At 45.6% G+C, this 21075-nt stretch overlaps 1 protein-coding gene across 1 annotated transcript in view; it reads right to left on the bottom strand.

Annotated features, from left to right (window-relative positions):
- CDK15 (cyclin dependent kinase 15) overlaps positions 1–21075 on the bottom strand; it is a gene marked incomplete at its 3' end in the record, with an annotated part of 538867 nt that overhangs the window by 55268 nt on the left and 462524 nt on the right. Inside the window, exons 10-11 of the mRNA XM_063950471.1 lie at positions 14578–14698; positions 10388–10481 (exon numbers count right to left, since the gene is read on the bottom strand). Of these exons, the coding sequence (XP_063806541.1) occupies positions 10388–10481; positions 14578–14698 (215 nt within the window). The remainder of the gene's footprint in view (positions 1–10387; positions 10482–14577; positions 14699–21075) is intronic.

Genomic DNA, 21075 nt, shown 5'->3' with positions numbered 1-21075 from the left:
CGAGTAACATCTGATACAGTCACAGGTACAGCGTCCTACCACCCAAGTAACATCTGATACAGTCACAGGTACAGCGTCCTACTACCCAAGTAACATCTGATACAGGCACAGGTACAGCGTCCTACTACCCGAGTAACATCTGATACAGACACAGGTACAGCGTCCTACTACCCGAGTAACATCTGATACAGTCACAGGTACAGCGTCCTACTACCCGAGTAACATCTGATACAGGCACAGGTACAGCGTCCTACTACCCGAGTAACATCTGATACAGGCACAGGTACAGCGTCCTACTACCCAAGTAACATCTGATACAGGCACAGGTACAGCGTCCTACTACCCAAGTAACATCTGATACAGGCACAGGTACAGCGTCCTACTACCCAAGTAACATCTGATACAGGCACAGGTACAGCGTCCTACTACCCAAGTAACATCTGATACAGACACAGGTACAGCATCCTACTACCCGAGTAACATCTGATACAGTCACAGGTACAGCATCCTACTACCCAAGTAACATCTGATACAGTCACAGGTACAGCGTCATACAACCCAAGTAACATCTGATACAGTCACAGGTACAGCGTCCTACTACCCGAGTAACATCTGATACAGGCACAGGTACAGCGTCCTACTACCCGAGTAACATCTGATACAGGCACAGGTACAGCGTCCTACTTCCCGAGTAACATCTGATACAGGCACAGGTACAGCGTCCTACTACCCGAGTAACATCTGATACAGTCACAGGTACAGCGTCATACAACCCAAGTAACATCTGATACAGGCACAGGTACAGCATCCTACTACCCAAGTAACATCTGATACAGGCACAGGTACAGCGTCCTACTACCCGAGTAACATCTGATACAGTCACAGGTACAGCGTCCTACTATCCGAGTAACATCTGATACAGTCACAGGTACAGCGTCCTACTACCCGAGTAACATCTGATACAGGCACAGGTACAGCGTCCTACTACCCGAGTAACATCTGATACAGGCACAGGTACAGCGTCCTACTACCCAAGTAACATCTGATACAGACACAGGTACAGCGTCCTACTACCCGAGTAACATCTGATACAGGCACAGGTACAGCGTCCTACTACCCGAGTAACATCTGATACAGGCACAGGTACAGCGTCCTACTACCCGAGTAACATCTGATACAGGCACAGGTACAGCGTCCTACTACCCGAGTAACATCTGATACAGGCACAGGTACAGCGTCATACAACCCAAGTAACATCTGATACAGGCACAGGTACAGCGTCATACAACCCAAGTAACATCTGATACAGTCACAGGTACAGCGTCCTACTACCCGAGTAACATCTGATACAGTCACAGGTACAGCGTCCTACTACCCGAGTAACATCTGATACAGGCACAGGTACAGTGTCCTACTACCCAAGTAACATCTGATACAGGCACAGGTACAGCGTCCTACTACCCGAGTAACATCTGATACAGGCACAGGTACAGTGTCCTACTACCCAAGTAACATCTGATACAGGCACAGGTACAGCGTCCTACTACCCGAGTAACATCTGATACAGGCACAGGTACAGCGTCATACAACCCAAGTAACATCTGATACAGGCACAGGTACAGCGTCATACAACCCAAGTAACATCTGATACAGTCACAGGTACAGCGTCCTACTACCCGAGTAACATCTGATACAGTCACAGGTACAGCGTCCTACTACCCGAGTAACATCTGATACAGGCACAGGTACAGCGTCCTACTACCCGAGTAACATCTGATACAGGCACAGGTACAGCGTCCTACTATCCGAGTAACATCTTATACAGTCACAGGTACAGCATCCTACTACCCGAGTAACATCTGATACAGGCACAGGTACAGCGTCCTACTACCCGAGTAACATCTGATACAGGCACAGGTACAGCGTCCTACTACCCAAGTAACATCTGATACAGTCACAGGTACAGCGTCCTACTAACCAAGTAACATCTGATACAGTCACAGGTACAGCGTCCTACTACCCAAGTAACATCTGATACAGTCACAGGTACAGTGTCCTACTACCCGAGTAACATCTGATACAGTCACAGGTACAGTGTCCTACTACCCGAGTAACATCTGATACAGTCACAGGTACAGTGTCCTACTACCCAAGTAACATCTGATACAGGCACAGGTACAGCGTCCTACTACCCGAGTAACATCTGATACAGTCACAGGTACAGTGTCCTACTACCCAAGTAACATCTGATACAGGCACAGGTACAGCGTCCTACTATCCGAGTAACATCTTATACAGTCACAGGTACAGCGTCCTACTACCCGAGTAACATCTGATACAGGCACAGGTACAGCGTCCTACTACCCAAGTAACAACTGATACAGTCACAGGTACAGCGTCCTACTATCCGAGTAACATCTTATACAGTCACAGGTACAGCGTCCTACTACCCGAGTAACATCTGATACAGTCACAGGTACAGCATCCTACAATCCAAGTAACATCTGATACAGGCACAGGTACAGCGTCCTACTATCCGAGTAACATCTGATACAGTCACAGGTACAGCGTCCTACAACCCAAGTAACATCTGATACAGGCACAGGTACAGCGTCCTACTTCCCGAGTAACATCTGATACAGGTACAGGTACAGCATCCTACTACCCAAGTAACATCTGATACAGTCACAGGTATAGCATCCTACTACCCAAGTAACATCTGATACAGGCACAGGTACAGCGTCCTACTACCCGAGTAACATCTGATACAGTCACAGGTACAGCGTCCTACTACCCGAGTAACATCTGATACAGACACAGGTACAGCGTCCTACTACCCAAGTAACATCTGATACAGTCACAGGTACAGCGTCCTACTACCCGAGTAACATCTGATACAGTCACAGGTACAACTTCCTACTATCCGAGTAACATCTGATACAGGCACAGGTACAGCGTCCTACAACCCAAGTAACATCTGATACAGTCACAGGTACAGCATCCTACTACCCAAGTAACATCTGATACAGTCACAGGTACAACTTCCTACTATCCGAGTAACATCTGATACAGTCACAGGTACAGCGTCATACAACCCAAGTAACAACTGATACAGGCACAGGTACAGCATCCTACTACCCAAGTAACATCTGATACAGGCACAGGTACAGCGTCCTACTACCCGAGTAACATCTGATACAGGCACAGGTACAGCGTCCTACTACCCGAGTAACATCTGATACAGACACAGGTACAGCGTCCTACTACCCGAGTAACTTCTGATACAGTCACAGGTACAGCGTCCTACTACCCGAGTAACATCTGATACAGGCACAGGTACAGCGTCATACTACCCAAGTAACATCTGATACAGGCACAGGTACAGCGTCATACAACCCAAGTAACATCTGATACAGTCACAGGTACAGCGTCATACAACCCGAGTAACATCTGATACAGGCACAGGTACAGCGTCCTACTACCCGAGTAACATCTGATACAGACACAGGTACAGCATCCTACTACCCGAGTAACATCTGATACAGGCACAGGTACAGCGTCATACAACCCAAGTAACATCTGATACAGGCACAGGTACAACATCCTACTACCCGAGTAACATCTGATACAGGCACAGGTACAGCGTCATACAACCCAAGTAACAACTGATACAGGCACAGGTACAGCGTCCTACTACCCGAGTAACATCTGATACAGGCACAGGTACAGCGTCCTACTACCCGAGTAACATCTGATACAGACACAGGTACAGCATCCTACTACCCGAGTAACATCTGATACAGGCACAGGTACAGCATCCTACTACCCGAGTAACATCTGATACAGGCACAGGTACAGCATCCTACTACCCAAGTAACATCTGATACAGGCACAGGTACAGCGTCCTACTACCCAAGTAACATCTGATACAGTCACAGGTACAGCGTCCTACTACCCGAGTAACATCTGATACAGGCACAGGTACAGCGTCCTACTACCCGAGTAACATCTGATACAGTCACAGGTACAGCGTCCTACTACCCGAGTAACATCTGATACAGGCACAGGTACAACATCCTACTACCCGAGTAACATCTGATACAGTCACAGGTACAGTGTCCTACTACCCGAGTAATATCTGATACAGTCACAGGTACAGCATCCTAATACCCGAGTAACATCTGATACAGGCACAGGTACAGCGTCCTACTACCCAAGTAACATCTGATACAGTCACAGGTACAGCGTCCTACTACCCGAGTAACATCTGATACAGGCACAGGTACAGCGTCCTACTACCCGAGTAACATCTGATACAGGCACAGGTACAGCGTCCTACTACCCGAGTAACATCTGATACAGGCACAGGTACAGCATCCTACTACCCGAGTAACATCTGATACAGGCACAGGTTCAGCGTCCTACTACCAGAGTAACATCTGATACAGGCACAGGTACAGTGTCCTACTACCCGAGTAACATCTGATACAGGCACAGGTACAGCGTCCTACTACCCGAGTAACATCTGATACAGTCACAGGTACAGCGTCCTACTACCCGAGTAACATCTGATACAGGCACAGGTTCAGCGTCCTACTACCAGAGTAACATCTGATACAGGCACAGGTACAGCGTCCTACTACCAGAGTAACATCTGATACAGTCACAGGTACAGCGTCCTACTACCCGAGTAACATCTGATACAGGCACAGGTACAGCGTCCTACTACCCGAGTAACATCTGATACAGTCACAGGTACAGCGTCCTACTACCCGAGTAACATCTGATACAGTCACAGGTACAGCGTCCTACTACCCGAGTAACATCTGATACAGTCACAGGTACAGCGTCCTACTACCCGAGTAACATCTGATACAGGCACAGGTACAGCGTCCTACTACCCAAGTAACATCTGATACAGTCACAGGTACAGCATCCTACTACCCGAGTAACATCTGATACAGGCACAGGTACAGCGTCCTACTACCCGAGTAACATCTGATACAGTCACAGGTACAGCATCCTACTACCCGAGTAACATCTGATACAGTCACAGGTACAGCGTCCTACTACCCGAGTAACATCTGATACAGGTACAGGTACAGCGTCCTACTACCCAAGTAACATCTGATACAGGCACAGGTACAGCGTCCTACTACCCGAGTAACATCTGATACAGTCACAGGTACAGCGTCCTACTACCCGAGTAACATCTGATACAGGCACAGGTTCAGCGTCCTACTACCCAAGTAACATGTGATACAGTCACAGGTACAGCGTCCTACTACCCGAGTAACATCTGATACAGTCACAGGTACAGCATCCTACTACCCGAGTAACATCTGATACAGGCACAGGTACAGCGTCCTACTACCCGAGTAACATCTGATACAGTCACAGGTACAGCATCCTACTACCCGAGTAACATCTGATACAGGCACAGGTACAGCGTCCTACTACCCGAGTAACATCTGATACAGTCACAGGTACAGCATCCTACTACCCGAGTAACATCTGATACAGGCACAGGTACAGCGTCCTACTACCCGAGTAACATCTGATACAGTCACAGGTACAGCGTCCTACTACCCGAGTAACATCTGATACAGGCACAGGTTCAGCGTCCTACTACCCAAGTAACATGTGATACAGTCACAGGTACAGCGTCCTACTACCCGAGTAACATCTGATACAGTCACAGGTACAGCATCCTACTACCCGAGTAACATCTGATACAGGCACAGGTACAGCGTCCTACTACCCGAGTAACATCTGATACAGTCACAGGCACAGCATCCTACTACCCGAGTAACATCTGATACAGGCACAGGTTCAGCGTCCTACTACCCGAGTAACATCTGATACAGGCACAGGTACAGCGTCCTACTACCAGAGTAACATCTGATACAGTCACAGGTACAGTGTCCTACTACCCGAGTAACATCTGATACAGGCACAGGTACAGCGTCCTACTACCCGAGTAACATCTGATACAGTCACAGGTACAGCGTCCTACTACCCGAGTAACATCTGATACAGGCACAGGTACAGCGTCCTACTACCCGAGTAACATCTGATACAGTCACAGGTACAGCATCCTACTACCCGAGTAACATCTGATACAGGCACAGGTACAGCGTCCTACTACCCGAGTAACATCTGATACAGTCACAGGTACAGCATCCTACTACCCGAGTAACATCTGATACAGTCACAGGTACAGCATCCTACTACCCGAGTAACATCTGATACAGGCACAGGTACAGCGTCCTACTACCCGAGTAACATCTGATACAGTCACAGGTACAGCGTCCTACTACCCAAGTAACATCTGATACAGTCACAGGTACAGCGTCCTACTACCCGAGTAACATCTGATACAGGCACAGGTACAGCATCCTACCACCCAAGTAACATCTGATACAGTCACAGGTACAGCGTCCTACTACCCGAGTAACATCTGATACAGGCACAGGTACAACGTCCTAATACCTGAGTAACATCTGATACAGTCACAGGTACAGCGTCCTACTACCCGAGTAACATCTGATACAGGCACAGGTACAGCGTCCTACTACCCGAGTAACATCTGATACAGGCACAGGTACAACATACTAATACCTGAGTAACATCTGATATAGTCACAGGTACAGCGTCCTACTACCCGAGTAACATCTGATACAGGCACAGGTACAGCGTCATACTACCCGAGTAACATCTGATACAGGCACAGGTACAGCGTCCTACTACCCAAGTAACATCTGATACAGTCACAGGTACAGCGTCCTACTACCCAAGTAACATCTGATACAGTCACAGGTACAGCGTCCTACTACCCAAGTAACATCTGATACAGTCACAGGTACAGCGTCCTACTACCCAAGTAACATCTGATACAGGCACAGGTACAGCGTCCTACTACCCAAGTAACATCTGATACAGTCACAGGTACAGCGTCCTACTACCCAAGTAACATCTGATACAGTCACAGGTACAGCGTCCTACTACCCAAGTAACATCTGATACAGGCACAGGTACAGCGTCCTACTACCCGAGTAACATCTGATACAGGCACAGGTACAGCATCCTACCACCCAAGTAACATCTGATACAGTCACAGGTACAGCGTCCTACTACCCAAGTAACAACTGATACAGGCACAGGTACAACATCCTAATACCTGAGTAACATCTGATACAGTCACAGGTACAGCGTCCTACTACCCGAGTAACATCTGATACAGGCACAGGTACAGCGTCATACAACCCAAGTAACAACTGATACAGGCACAGGTACAACATCCTAATACCTGAGTAACATCTGATACAGTCACAGGTACAGCGTCCTACTACCCGAGTAACATCTGATACAGGCACAGGTACAGCGTCATACTACCGGAGTAACATCTGATACAGGCACAGGTACAACGTCCTAATACCTGAGTAACATCTGATACAGTCACAGGTACAGCGTCCTACTACCCGAGTAACATCTGATACAGGCACAGGTACAGCGTCCTACTACCCGAGTAACATCTGATACAGGCACAGGTACAACATCCTAATACCTGAGTAACATCTGATACAGTCACAGGTACAGCGTCCTACTACCCGAGTAACATCTGATACAGGCACAGGTACAGCGTCCTACTACCCAAGTAACATCTGATACAGTCACAGGTACAGCATCCTACCACCCAAGTAACATCTGATACAGTCACAGGTACAGCGTCCTACTACCCGAGTAACATCTGATACAGGCACAGGTACAACGTCCTAATACCTGAGTAACATCTGATACAGTCACAGGTACAGCGTCCTACTACCCGAGTAACATCTGATACAGGCACAGGTACAACATCCTAATACCTGAGTAACATCTGATACAGTCACAGGTACAGTGTCCTACTACCCGAGTAACATCTGATACAGTCACAGGTACAGCGTCCTACTACCCGAGTAACATCTGATACAGGCACAGGTACAGCATCCTACCACCCAAGTAACATCTGATACAGTCACAGGTACAGCGTCCTACTACCCGAGTAACATCTGATACAGTCACAGGTACAGCATCCTACTACCCGAGTAACATCTGATACAGGCACAGGTACAACGTCCTAATACCTGAGTAACATCTGATACAGTCACAGGTACAGCATCCTACTACCCGTGTAACATCTGATACAGGCACAGGTACAACGTCCTAATACCTGAGTAACATCTGATACAGTCACAGGTACAGCGTCCTACTACCCGAGTAACATCTGATACAGGCACAGGTACAGCGTCCTACTACCCGAGTAACATCTGATACAGGCACAGGTACAACATCCTAATACCTGAGTAACATCTGATACAGTCACAGGTACAGCGTCCTACTACCCGAGTAACATCTGATACAGTCACAGGTACAGCGTCCTACTACCCGAGTAACATCTGATACAGGCACAGGTACAACATCCTAATACCTGAGTAACATCTGATACAGTCACAGGTACAGCGTCCTACTACCCGAGTAACATCTGATACAGGCACAGGTACAGCGTCCTACTACCCGAGTAACATCTGATACAGGCACAGGTACAGCGTCCTACTACCCGAGTAACATCTGATACAGGCACAGGTACAACATCCTAATACCTGAGTAACATCTGATACAGGCACAGGTACAGCGTCCTACTACCCGAGTAACATCTGATACAGGCACAGGTACAACATCCTAATACCTGAGTAACATCTGATACAGTCACAGGTACAGCGTCCTACTACCCGAGTAACATCTGATACAGTCACAGGTACAATGTCCTACTACCCGAGTAACATCTGATACAGTCACAGGTACAGCGTCATACTACCCAAGTAACATCTGATACAGGCACAGGTACAGCGTCCTACTACCCGAGTAACATCTGATACAGGCACAGGTACAGCGTCCTACTACCCGAGTAACATCTGATACAGGCACAGGTACAGCGTCCTACTACCCGAGTAACATCTGATACAGGCACAGGTACAGCGTCCTACTACCCGAGTAACATCTGATACAGGCACAGGTACAACATCCTAATACCTGAGTAACATCTGATACAGGCACAGGTACAGCGTCCTACTACCCGAGTAACATCTGATACAGGCACAGGTACAACATCCTAATACCTGAGTAACATCTGATACAGTCACAGGTACCATGTCCTACTACCCGAGTAACATCTGATACAGTCACAGGTACAGCGTCATACTACCCAAGTAACATCTGATACAGGCACAGGTACAGCGTCCTACTACCCGAGTAACATCTGATACAGGCACAGGTACAGCGTCCTACTACCCGAGTAACATCTGATACAGTCACAGGTACAGCGTCCTACTACCCGAGTAACATCTGATACAGTCACAGGTACAATGTCCTACTACCCGAGTAACATCTGATACAGTCACAGGTACAGCATCCTACTACCCGAGTAACATCTGATACAGTCACAGGTACAGCGTCATACTACCCAAGTAACATCTGATACAGGCACAGGTACAGCGTCCTACTACCCGAGTAACATCTGATACAGGCACAGGTACAGCGTCCTACTACCCAAGTAACATCTGATACAGGCACAGGTACAGCGTCCTACTACCCGAGTAACATCTGATACAGGCACAGGTACAACATCCTAATACCTGAGTAACATCTGATACAGGCACAGGTACAGCGTCCTACTACCCGAGTAACATCTGATACAGTCACAGGTACAGCGTCCTACTACCCGAGTAACATCTGATACAGTCACAGGTACAATGTCCTACTACCCGAGTAACATCTGATACAGGCACAGGTACAGCGTCATACTACCCAAGTAACATCTGATACAGGCACAGGTACAGCGTCCTACTACCCGAGTAACATCTGATACAGGCACAGGTACAGCGTCATACTACCCGAGTAACATCTGATACAGGCACAGGTACAGTGTCCTACTACCCGAGTAACATCTGATACAGGCACAGGTACAGCGTCCTACTACCCAAGTAACATCTGATACAGTCACAGGTACAGCGTCATACTACCCAAGTAACATCTGATACAGGCACAGGTACAACATCCTACTACCCGAGTAACATCTGATACAGGCACAGGTACAGCGTCATACTACCTGAGTAACATCTGATACAGGCACAGGTACAGCGTCATACTACCCGAGTAACATCTGATACAGTCACAGGTACAGCGTCCTACTACCCAAGTAACATCTGATACAGTCACAGGTACAGCGTCCTACTACCCAAGTAACATCTGATACAGGCACAGGTACAGCGTCATACTACCTGAGTAACATCTGATACAGGCACAGGTACAGCGTCATACTACCCAAGTAACATCAATGTTCACTTACCGACCAGATCTTCTCCAGTTGCTCACAGACATCTGACACCCCAGAGAATGCTGGGTATCCCTGAAGCATCTCTATAAATATACATCCTGCTCCCCTGGAAGAAACATATTCAGAAGTGACTGTCACCTTCAGCCCATGAGCCATTTGTAAATTGACACTTGCCTACTAACTACTGACAGATAGGCAGGCAGAAAATGTAGCCAATTAGAATATTTTTGTTAAAGCAGCACAAAGTATTTCAGCTAGGCACACAAACTTTGATATGACACTGAGCCTGATTCAGCATGTATTGCAGTGGTAAAGCTGCTCACAGTATACAATCCCCAGCAATGCAAATGCAGGAGGAGGTACATAGAAATAGTGTAATGTGATTGCAGTCCAACATGAACATTGCAACCATCGGTAGTCAGACTACCTGTAGCTGGGCATCTTGCAAGGCCAAGGTAACTGTGTACGCCACGCAGTCCTTGTCCTCGCCACGTGCCCTCCGTTTTCACCAATGCCGGCCAAATGAGGCAGAGGCTATTGCATTACTGCAATGTGATCACTGGACCCATGCTTTTAGCATCTCACTGGGCTCCCGGGGTGCGTCCGCTGCACTTGTGCACGCCACAAAGGGCTTCAGACTGCAATTACTGCCGCTGCAGCGATCCAGTCTGTATTAGCCCTATTGTCCCCTTTGCATTCAAGCATGCCCTTGGCTCCCGCATTCTAAAACACAAACAAAAAAAAGCTTGATCCTAATACTCTCTCCGACTACTGATCCATCTCTCCTCCCTTTTGCCTCTAAACACCTTGGGGTATAATTACAAAGATTCGTGTTTTGCCGTTTTGAAAGGTGTTTGAACTCGAATGGTATCGGGTGCATTTTACTGCAACTGTTTGAATCCTGATACGATCATTCACTAATCTGCCGACTTTTCCCAATTCGTATTTTCCGATGTCGATGTGATTCATAATGTTAGGCAGTGTTTTACGGGAGTGATGAGTAAAACACTGCCTGACAAAACACAAGGAATCCCGGCCGGATCTGTGAGATCCGTGCAGGGCTTCATTGTGTACCTTAAAAAGGTGTTTAAAGTCGTTAAAAATCAGAAAAAAATTGTGTGGGGTCCCCCCTCCTAAGCACAACCAGCCTCGGGCTCTTTGAGCCGGTCCTGGTTGACAAAATATGGGGGGAAAAATGACAGGGGTTCCCCCATATCTCATCAACCAGCACCGGGCTCTGCGCCTGGGGTCCTGGTTCAAAAAATACGGGGGACAAAAAGCGTAGGGGTCCCCCGTATTTTTGAAACCAGCACCGGGCTCCACTAGCCAGGTACATAATGCCACAGCCGGGGGACACTTTTATACTGGTCCCTGCGGCCCTGGCATTACATACCCAACTAGTCACCCCTGGCCGGGGTACCCTGGAGGAGTGAGAATCCCTTAAATCAAGGGGTCCCCCCCCTCCAGCCACCCAAGGGCCAGGGGTGAAGCCCGAGGCTGTCCCCGCCATCCAAGGGCGGCGGATTGGGGGCTGATAGCCATGTGTAAAAAATGTGAATATTGTTTTTAGTAGCAGTACTACAAGTCCCAGCAAGCCTGCCCCGCAAGCTGGTACTTGGAGAACCACAAGTACCAGAATGCGGTGGAAAACCTGGCCCGCTGGTACCTGTAGTACTACTACTAAAAAAATACCCCCCAAAAAATAGGACACACACACAGCAGGGACCAGTATAAAAGTGTCCCCCGGCTGTGGCATTATGTACCTGGCTAGTGGAGCCCGGTGCTGGTTTCAAAAATACGGGGGAGCCCTACGCTTTTTGTCCCCCGTATTTTTGGAACCAGGACCAGGCGCAGAGCCCGGTGCTGGTTGATGAAATATGGGGGAACCCCTGTAATTTTTTTGCCCATATTTTGTCAACCAGGACCGGCTCAAAGAGCCCGAGGCTGGTTATGCTTAGGAGGGGGGGATCCCACGCAATTTTTTTTTCTGTTTTTACACTAAACAGACCCTTTCCCATAGATAACCATGCACAGATCTCACTGATCCGTGCATGGTTATCCAAACTCGACTGGAAAAAGCAGGTCTATTTTTTTGCTGCTTTTTTTAACGAATCGAAAAAAAACAGACCCGCACTTGAGCACTCAGAGACTAACACCCAAATACGAATGAATAGTGAATGCCCATATTGTATGAAATAACAGCCGCGTTTGACCGATGGTTTATTCATTCGTATTTCTGAACTTTGCCAATCAAACCATTACAAATAGACCAGACACTGCCGAGTTTTCTGCTTAGTGAATTCCCGGATTGGGACTTAGAAAAAAAAACACAAATCGGCAAAACTCTGATTTTTAGTAAATACTGGCCCTTGAGCACATTGTTGACATCTGTCTTTCTTTCCTGCCACTCACTGCATTACCCATTCCATTCTGGCTTGCATCCTCTCTACTCTACCGAAACTACCCTCACGAAAGTAAGCAATGACCACCTTGCTGCCAAATCCAAGGGCCACTAATCTCTACTCGTTCTCCTTGACTTCTCTGCTGCTTTTGACACTGTGGAGCTCTCCTCCTGCAAAACCTTCACTCACTTGATCTATGTGATACTGCCCTCTCCTGGCTGTCCTCCTACCTCTCTGACCATTCTTTCTCTGCCTCCTCTCATACCTCCACTCCTGCTTCCACTTCCACAAACAATTTGTGTTCCCCAAGGTTCTATTCTTAGACCTCTCATATTTTCCCTCTATACATTGTCTTTAGGTGAAGTTCATGAGCTCTTTTAACCTTCAAAATCATCTCTATGCTGATGATACTCAGATCTACCTTCCTCCGTTGACCTCTCACCCTCTCTCCTCACTCTGCCAACTGTCTTTTTGCTATCTCTTCTTTGATGTCCCAGCGCTTTCTTAAACTTAATATATATAAGACTGAGCTGATCATCTTCCCTCCCTTCCACATAACCTCACCTCCCACATTTTCATTATCTATTGATGGCACTACTATCTACTCTAGCCACCAAGTGCTCTGTCTTGGTGTTATCCTTGACTCCTCCTTCTCCTTCAAGCCACACATTCAGTACCTTTTACATTCCTGCTGTTTCCAACTCAAAAATTTTCCAAAATCAGACACTTTCTCACCCTGAATGCTACAAAGACCAAAAGACCCACATCTACTCACTGGTCATCTGCAGTCTGGATTACTGTAACCTCCTATCTGCCACCTCTCTCCACTCCAACCTGTCCTCAATGCTGCTGCCTGGCTCATCTTCTTCTCTAAACATACTACGTCTGCCTCCAGTTTCCTACAAGACCTACCGTGGCTCCTTTTTTCCTTCAGAATCCAATTCATGCGTCTCACACTCACTCACTCAGAAATTGGCCAATGGTGGTTTAACCATTGACGGTCAACATTGATGCTGTGAAACCAACCATCAATGGTTTCACTTACTGATGGTCACCCCTGCTTTACCATTCACTGGGCTGCGGGGCCAATCAGAGCCCGTGTTGAGGCTTAACGGGTGCATTGGGGGACAGACTAAGGTGTCCCGGCACTTTAGGTGGTTCTGTATCATCGTCGATGGTAAAAGTATTGAACATCGTGCATAGATCATTGATAACTTTGTAACATCTATGGTCGATGGTCATCCATACTTACAAAGCCCTCACCAATTCTTCTTCCATGTACACCTCTCCATACTCTCGCCCGTCTTCTTGGCTGCACAAATGACTGTCACTTCTCCTGACAACTGATTAATTCCTCCCGCTCCCACCTCCAAGATTTTGCCTGTGCTGCTTCATATACACAAAGTATCTGTGAGTTCATTCTCCTGTCTAGAGCACCCGGCTTGTACCATGTTCTGAGAATGAGCCGACTGTTTCAGCACCACTGATACATACTGAACCATGTACAACACAATGCTGTTTAATGACTCTGGATAGATGCTCTTCATCTGTTTATGGATATGGAGTATTATTAATCCTCAAAGACCAAGCCATGCAATGAATGTTCCACAGATCACATGTGGCTCTCACTATACATCACAGAACGCTGATTGGAAAACGCCTGGAGAATTGTTATGCTGGGCAGCAATAGACATATGTGAGTACCAAGTGATCCATTTACTAATCAGCAGCCAGTTATGCAGCATTAGCAGAACATACTAGTTCATTAGTTCAAAAATATGAAAGAAATGTCATTCTCACCAGATGTCCAGGTCAGATGAATAATCTGTAGCACCCAGCAGCACATCTGGCGGCCGGTACCAGAGAGTGACCACCTCTGAGGAATACGTCTGGCTGGGAATTGACTTGGCACGAGCAAGGCCTGCACAAAACAGGAACAAATTCTTCATGCAGTAAAGTTATGTATAGTATAAAAAAAAATAATGTTCCTAAAACAAGTAAATCTTCCGCTAATCACATATTAGTAACATAGTAACATAGCACCTGACTGAGGAGGGGGCAGCGGTGCTGGGGGGAAGGATGGTTAGAAGGTTGGAGGAGATTTGAAACTAGGAGCCTGGGGGGAGGGTTTAGCTAGAAACTACGGGTCATGCTGTGAGAATAGTGGGGATGGCGGTAGTAAACGAAATGGGGGAGAAGTTGGGGGGAGGGTAAGAGCAGGCGGTAAGGTTACTAACATGGGTACTAAAAGGGATTTTACCAAAGCACTAACCAATGACGATTACAGGTCATCCTTGCTACATAAGGTGAAAGATGTCCCTAACGCAAGGGAAAATACTTCTTAGTTGTATGTATGTAAACGCCAGAAGCATTACTGGTAAAAAGGGTGAACTAGAAATACTTGCAGCAAGCAAACAGTATGATATTATAGGCATTACTGAAACGTGGTGGGATGAATCTCATGATTGGACAGTCAATCTAGAGGGCTATACACTGTTTAGGAGAGACAGACTAAATAAAAAGGGTGGAGGGGTGTGTCTTTACGTAAAGCCGTTTTTAAAACCTGATATACGGGAAGATATTCAGGAGGAGACTGTAGACACTGTCGAGACATTATGGGTAGAAATTGCATGCGGGGAAAAAGGAATAAAAAAGTTAGTATTGGGTGTATGTTATAGGCCGCCTGGTATCATCTGATGAGGAATTGTTACTAAAGCAAATTGAAAGAGCAGCAGGAGTAGGAGACATAGTAGTGATGGGAGATTTTAACTATCCAGAGATAAACTGGAAAAACGATTCATGTGATACTGCTAGGGGCAATATGTTTTTAAACACACTAAATGATAACTACCTAGTCCAACTAATTGAGGAACCAACTAGGTACAATGCAATCTTAGACCTGGTATTAACAAACAATGGGGATTTGGTATCAGGTATTATAGTAGGGGAACCCATAGGAAACAGCGACCACAATATGGTCACATTCAATATCAGTTTCCATAAACAGCCCTATACTGGCTCAACTAGGACTCTAAACTTTAGCAAAGCAAATTTTGAAAAGATGAGGGTATTTTTCAGGGATATTGAATGGGAAGGTTTGTTTTTAGGAAAAAATACTACGGAGAAATGGGAGGTACTATAATTCCTGCTAGCTAAAAATACACTCAAATTTCTTCCTATGAGCAGCAAAAAAAGGAATAAAAATCATAAACCGATGTGGCTTAACAAAAAGATTAAGGAACTTATGGGCAAGAAAAGGCGAGCATTTAAAAAATACAAATCTGACGGGGAAGCAGAGTCATTTCAGCACTATAAGGAATGTAACAAAATTTGCAAAAAGGAAATAAGAGCGGCTAAAGTAGAAACTGAAAAACTAGTAGCAAAGGAAGGCAAAGCGAATCCCAAAAAATTCTTTAAATACATTAATAGCAAGAGATTAAAGAAGGAGAGTATAGGCCCTTTAAAAGACAAGTTGGGAGTCTTAAGCAAAAATGATAATGACATAGCGGACACACTAAATGAGTTTTTTTCAACAGTATTCACTAGAGAGGACCCAATTCAGGGACTGACACACAATCTCATTAATGAGAATATCCCACTGATAGGTACTTATTTAAGCGAGGAAGTAGTCTGTGACCGATTAAAACATTTAAAGATTAATAAATCACCAGGGCCCGATGGTATTCACCCAAGGGTTCTAATGGAGCTTCACTCTGAACTGGCAAAACCGCTATCTTTGATCTTTAAGGATTCAGTTAAATCAGGTATGGTTCCCAAAGACTGGCGTATAGCGGAAGTAGTGCCTATATGCAAAAAGGGAAGTAAAGCTGAACCAGGTAATTATAGACCAGTTAGTCTTACATCTATAGTGGGGAAAGTATTGGAAGGTATTCTAAGAGATAGTATTCAGAAGTTCCTTGAAGTCAATAAGGTCATTAAAAGGAATCAACATGGGTTTATGAAGGACAGATCCTGTCAAACCAACTTACTTGGCTTTTATGAAACAGTAAGCGCAAACCTAGATCAGGGTAAAGACGTGGATGTAATCTTTTTAGACTTTGCCAAAGCGTTCAATACTGTACCACACATGAGACTTATCTACAAGCATCAGGGCTAGGAAGCACAATATGCACTTGGGTCAAAAACTAGTTAGATAATAGGGAGCAGCGCGTTGTGGTTAATGGATCTTTTTCAACTTGGACTGAAGTGCTAAGTGGTGTGCCGCAAGGCTCAGTATTAGGACCGCTATTGTACAATATTTTCATTAACGACCTAACAGAAGGTCTAGAGAGCATGGTGTCAATTTTTGCAGATGATACCAAATTGTGTAAGGCTATAAATACAGAGGAGGATGCCAAGTCTCTTCAGAACGACTTAGTTAAATTAGAAGCATGGGCAGCCAAATGGAGAATGCGCTTCAACACAGACAAGTGTAAGGTAATGCACTGTGGTAACAAGAACAACAATTACACCTACCTACTAAATGGGGTAAAATTAGGGGATTCTGTACTGGAAAAGGACTTAGGTGTCCTCATAGATAGCAAGCTAAGCAGTAGTACCCAAAGTAGGACTGCAGCAAAGAAGGCTAATAAGATATTAGCATGCATAAAACGGGGTATTGATGCTAGGGACGTGAGTATTATACTCCCGTTATATAAATCACTAGTGAGGCCACACCTTGAATACTGTGTACAATTCTGGGCACCGTACTGCAAAAAGGATATCCTTGAGCTAGAAAAGGTACAGAGGAGGGCGACCAAACTAATTAAGGGCATGGAGACGATGGAATACAAGGAAAGGCTTGAAAGACTAGGCATGTTTACATTGGAAAAGCAGAGACTAAGAGGGGATATGATCAACATCTACAAATATATAAGGGGACAATACACAGAGCTTGCGCGGGACCTGTTTTTGGTTAGATCAACACAGAGGACTCGTGGACACTCGCTCAGGTTAGAGGAGAGGAGATTCCGCACAATACGTCGTAAAGGCTTTTTCACGGTAAGGACAATACGTGTTTGGAATTCCCTGCCCGAGGGAGTTGTAATGGCGGAATCTGTCAACACCTTTAAGAATGGGTTAGATAAATTCCTAATGGATAAGGATATCCAGGGGTATGGTGCATAGTCATGCATTATAGTTACTATAAATAGGGATAAAATGCAACGGCTGACAGCAGCATCAGTCAGAAATTTTAGTCAAATCATCATGCATAGGAGACCACAAATAGGTTGAACTCGATGGACAATTGTCTTTTTTCAACCTCAGATACTATGTTACTATGTTACTATGTTACTAGATACTGAGTTAAACCTGTATTAATAATAGAGGCAGGAGCAATTGGAGACTCTGAACATTCTGAATCCTGTACAGGCTGAAAGCTACAGGATAAGGCACCTGCTCTGACGTTCTTTGGTCTTGGCATGAAAGTTATGACAAAATTGAATCTGGGGAAGAATAACGCTCATCGGGCTTGTCGGGAAATCAACTTCTTAGCAGTTTCAATATAAGACAGATTTTTATAATCAGTATAAACTGTGACCACATGTTTTGCTTCTTCCAACCAATAACACCAATCCTCAAAGGCCTAATTTATGGCCAGAAGTTCTCAGTTTCCCACGTAATAATTAATTTCAGCAAAGGAGAATTTTCGAAAGAGGTAAGCACAGGGATGAATTCTCTGATCCTTGGGATCCTTTTGTGAAAGAACAGCTCCAGCTCCTATATCCGAGACTTCAACCTCAACAAAGAAAGGAAGATCAGGATTGGGATGCCGGAGAACTGGTGCAGAAACAAATGCTTTTTAAGGTCCTCAAAAGCTAGAAGAGCTTGAGGTGACCACTGTTGAGTCTCTGCCCGCTTTTTGTTTAAATCAACAATCAGGGCAACGATATAGGAGAATGAGTGAATGAACCTTCAATAATAATTTGAGAATCCAAGAAAGTGTTGGATAGCATTTAGACTGGATGGACGTGTCCAATTGAGAACTGCTTGAACCTTTCCTGGGTCCATAGAGAAGCCTTCGGGAGAAATAATGTATCCTAGAAAAGATACTTTCTGCACCTCAAACTTACATTTTTTTAATTTAGCAAACAGGCCATGTTCCTGCACCTTTTGGAGGACCATCTTAACATGACAGCAATGCTCTGACAAGGAATTGGAGGAGATTAAGATGTTATCCAAATAAACAATGATGAATTTGCCTAGAAACTCTCTGAGGACCTCATTGATAATTTCCTGAAAAAAAGATTATATTCCCCTCGTAGGTCTATTTTAGAAAAAATGACTGCTTCGTGGAGTTCATCAAAGAGTACGGAAATGAGAGGAAGAGGGTATGAGTTCTTCATTATAACCTTGTTTAGGGCTCTATAATCGATGCCAGGTCGTAAGGAACCAACCTTCTTGGCCACAAAAAAGAAACCTGTACCAACAGGAGACTTGGAAGGATGAATAAATCCCTTGGCCAGGTATTCCAGAATTTACTGATCTAGGACTCTAGTCTCGAGGACAGAAAGAGTATACAGTCTACCCTTGGATTACTTTGCATCAGGTACTAGATCGATTGCACAGATGTCAGCCTCTTTTTTGGAGAAAACATCTTGTATGGATCTGGTAAAGTCTCCCATCCTGGCTAAAGTACGCATACTGGCAGAGTAAGACAATTGGAATCACACTCAGACCCCCCAGTGAACGATCTCACCAGATTTCCAATCAACTACCAGGTTATGTGATCTGAGCCACGGTAGATTAAGGACAATGGGAACCAAAGGGCACTGAATCTCGAAAAAAAACACAGACTTTCAGAATGAAGAGTCCCAATGGATAATTGAAACAGCAGAGTCTGAGAAACACTTTCCCATTAGTCAAAGAACTACAATCAAGCCCACAAACAGAGATTACAGATTCCAATGGTTCAATGGGAATGTTTAAAGAAGAAGCAAAATTGAGTCAATAAAGTTCCCAGCAGCATCACTATCCAAAAAGGCTGAAACTGAAACTCTTCTCCCACATATTGAGATTTCAGTGGGAACCAAAATGGAATTAGAGGGCAAGATGGTGGACAAACCTAAGTGACTCCCTCTGACTGGTTTCTGAGGACAGGCATTTAGCCAATGCCTTGTCCTCCACAGTATAAGCATAGACCTTGATTACACCTTCTATTTTTCTCTGCATGAGATAGTTGAAAAGCTCCAAGTTGCATGGGCTCCTTCAGATTTTCAGAAATATCCAAGGCAGAAGGGTGAAAGTGTGGTAAGCCGATCTCCTTCTCCCGTTTACATTATCGAAACCACCTATACACACGGATGACTAGTTGCATGAGGCTATCCAGGGACTCCGGGGTTGGGTTTGCACAAGACAATTTTTAATCTGTTCGGAAAGGCCCAGTCTGAACTGACTTAAGATTCAGGTCATTCCATCCAGTCCACTGCCCACCTTCTAAACTCGGAACAATAAATCTCCGCAGGATTGTGCCCTTGCCTGAGTGCACAGAGATGTGCTTTTGTGGATGCCACCCTATCTGGATCATTATAAAGAAACCCCATGGTGGTAAAGAAGGCATCCACCAAACAAAGTGATTCACAACCTGGTTGTAGACTGAAAGCCCAAGTCTGCGGTTCACCTCGAAGAAGATATATAATGATCCCTACTCACTGAGCTTCAGGACCTGAGGACTGAGATCTAAGCTTACAAAATAATTTGCAACTTTCACAATAACGTAAAAATTTCCTCCGGTCACCAGGGAAATGTTCGGGAAGACTTATCTTGGGCTCTTTGTCCCTTGGACAGGGGAGATGGCTGTGAGGTTGCGGCACCAGCCATACAGGGTTCAGGCAGATAATAGCAGGCCAGGAATATTGGATGTTCACAGGAACAACAAGAGTACCAACAAGGACCAAGCTTCTGGAGCCAGGAACAGAGGACTACGGGCTCATGTTGCAGGCATGAACTATAACCGGTGGGGACTGACAGGGCTGACTGCTACATAAAGGAGAGAAGAGCCAATCCGAGCCCAGCTTGGACGAACCCCTGCTAATAAATAATCTTGTGCAGCTAAAATACTGCACATCTCCCCTGTATCGCATACAACCTCCCACGGTTGCCAGGCGTCCCTGTGGCCGAGCATCCAGTGGGAAGCTGCCAGCCAGAAGTACTCTGACATTTTGAATGCCTAGCAACGACCGGGACTGACGAACTGCAGCAGCTTGTAAAAACCTGGTATTAACCCAAATATGCTACATTAAGTATTTTGTCTTGAATATATATCACCTATTTCCGTGGAGGACTTAGGGACACTCA

Source organism: Pseudophryne corroboree (assembly GCF_028390025.1).
Source record: "Pseudophryne corroboree isolate aPseCor3 chromosome 7 unlocalized genomic scaffold, aPseCor3.hap2 SUPER_7_unloc_9, whole genome shotgun sequence".
Classification (NCBI taxonomy): domain Eukaryota; kingdom Metazoa; phylum Chordata; class Amphibia; order Anura; family Myobatrachidae; genus Pseudophryne; species Pseudophryne corroboree.
Note: the sequence above shows the minus strand (reverse complement) of the source record. Positions and strands in the feature narration are given on the sequence as shown.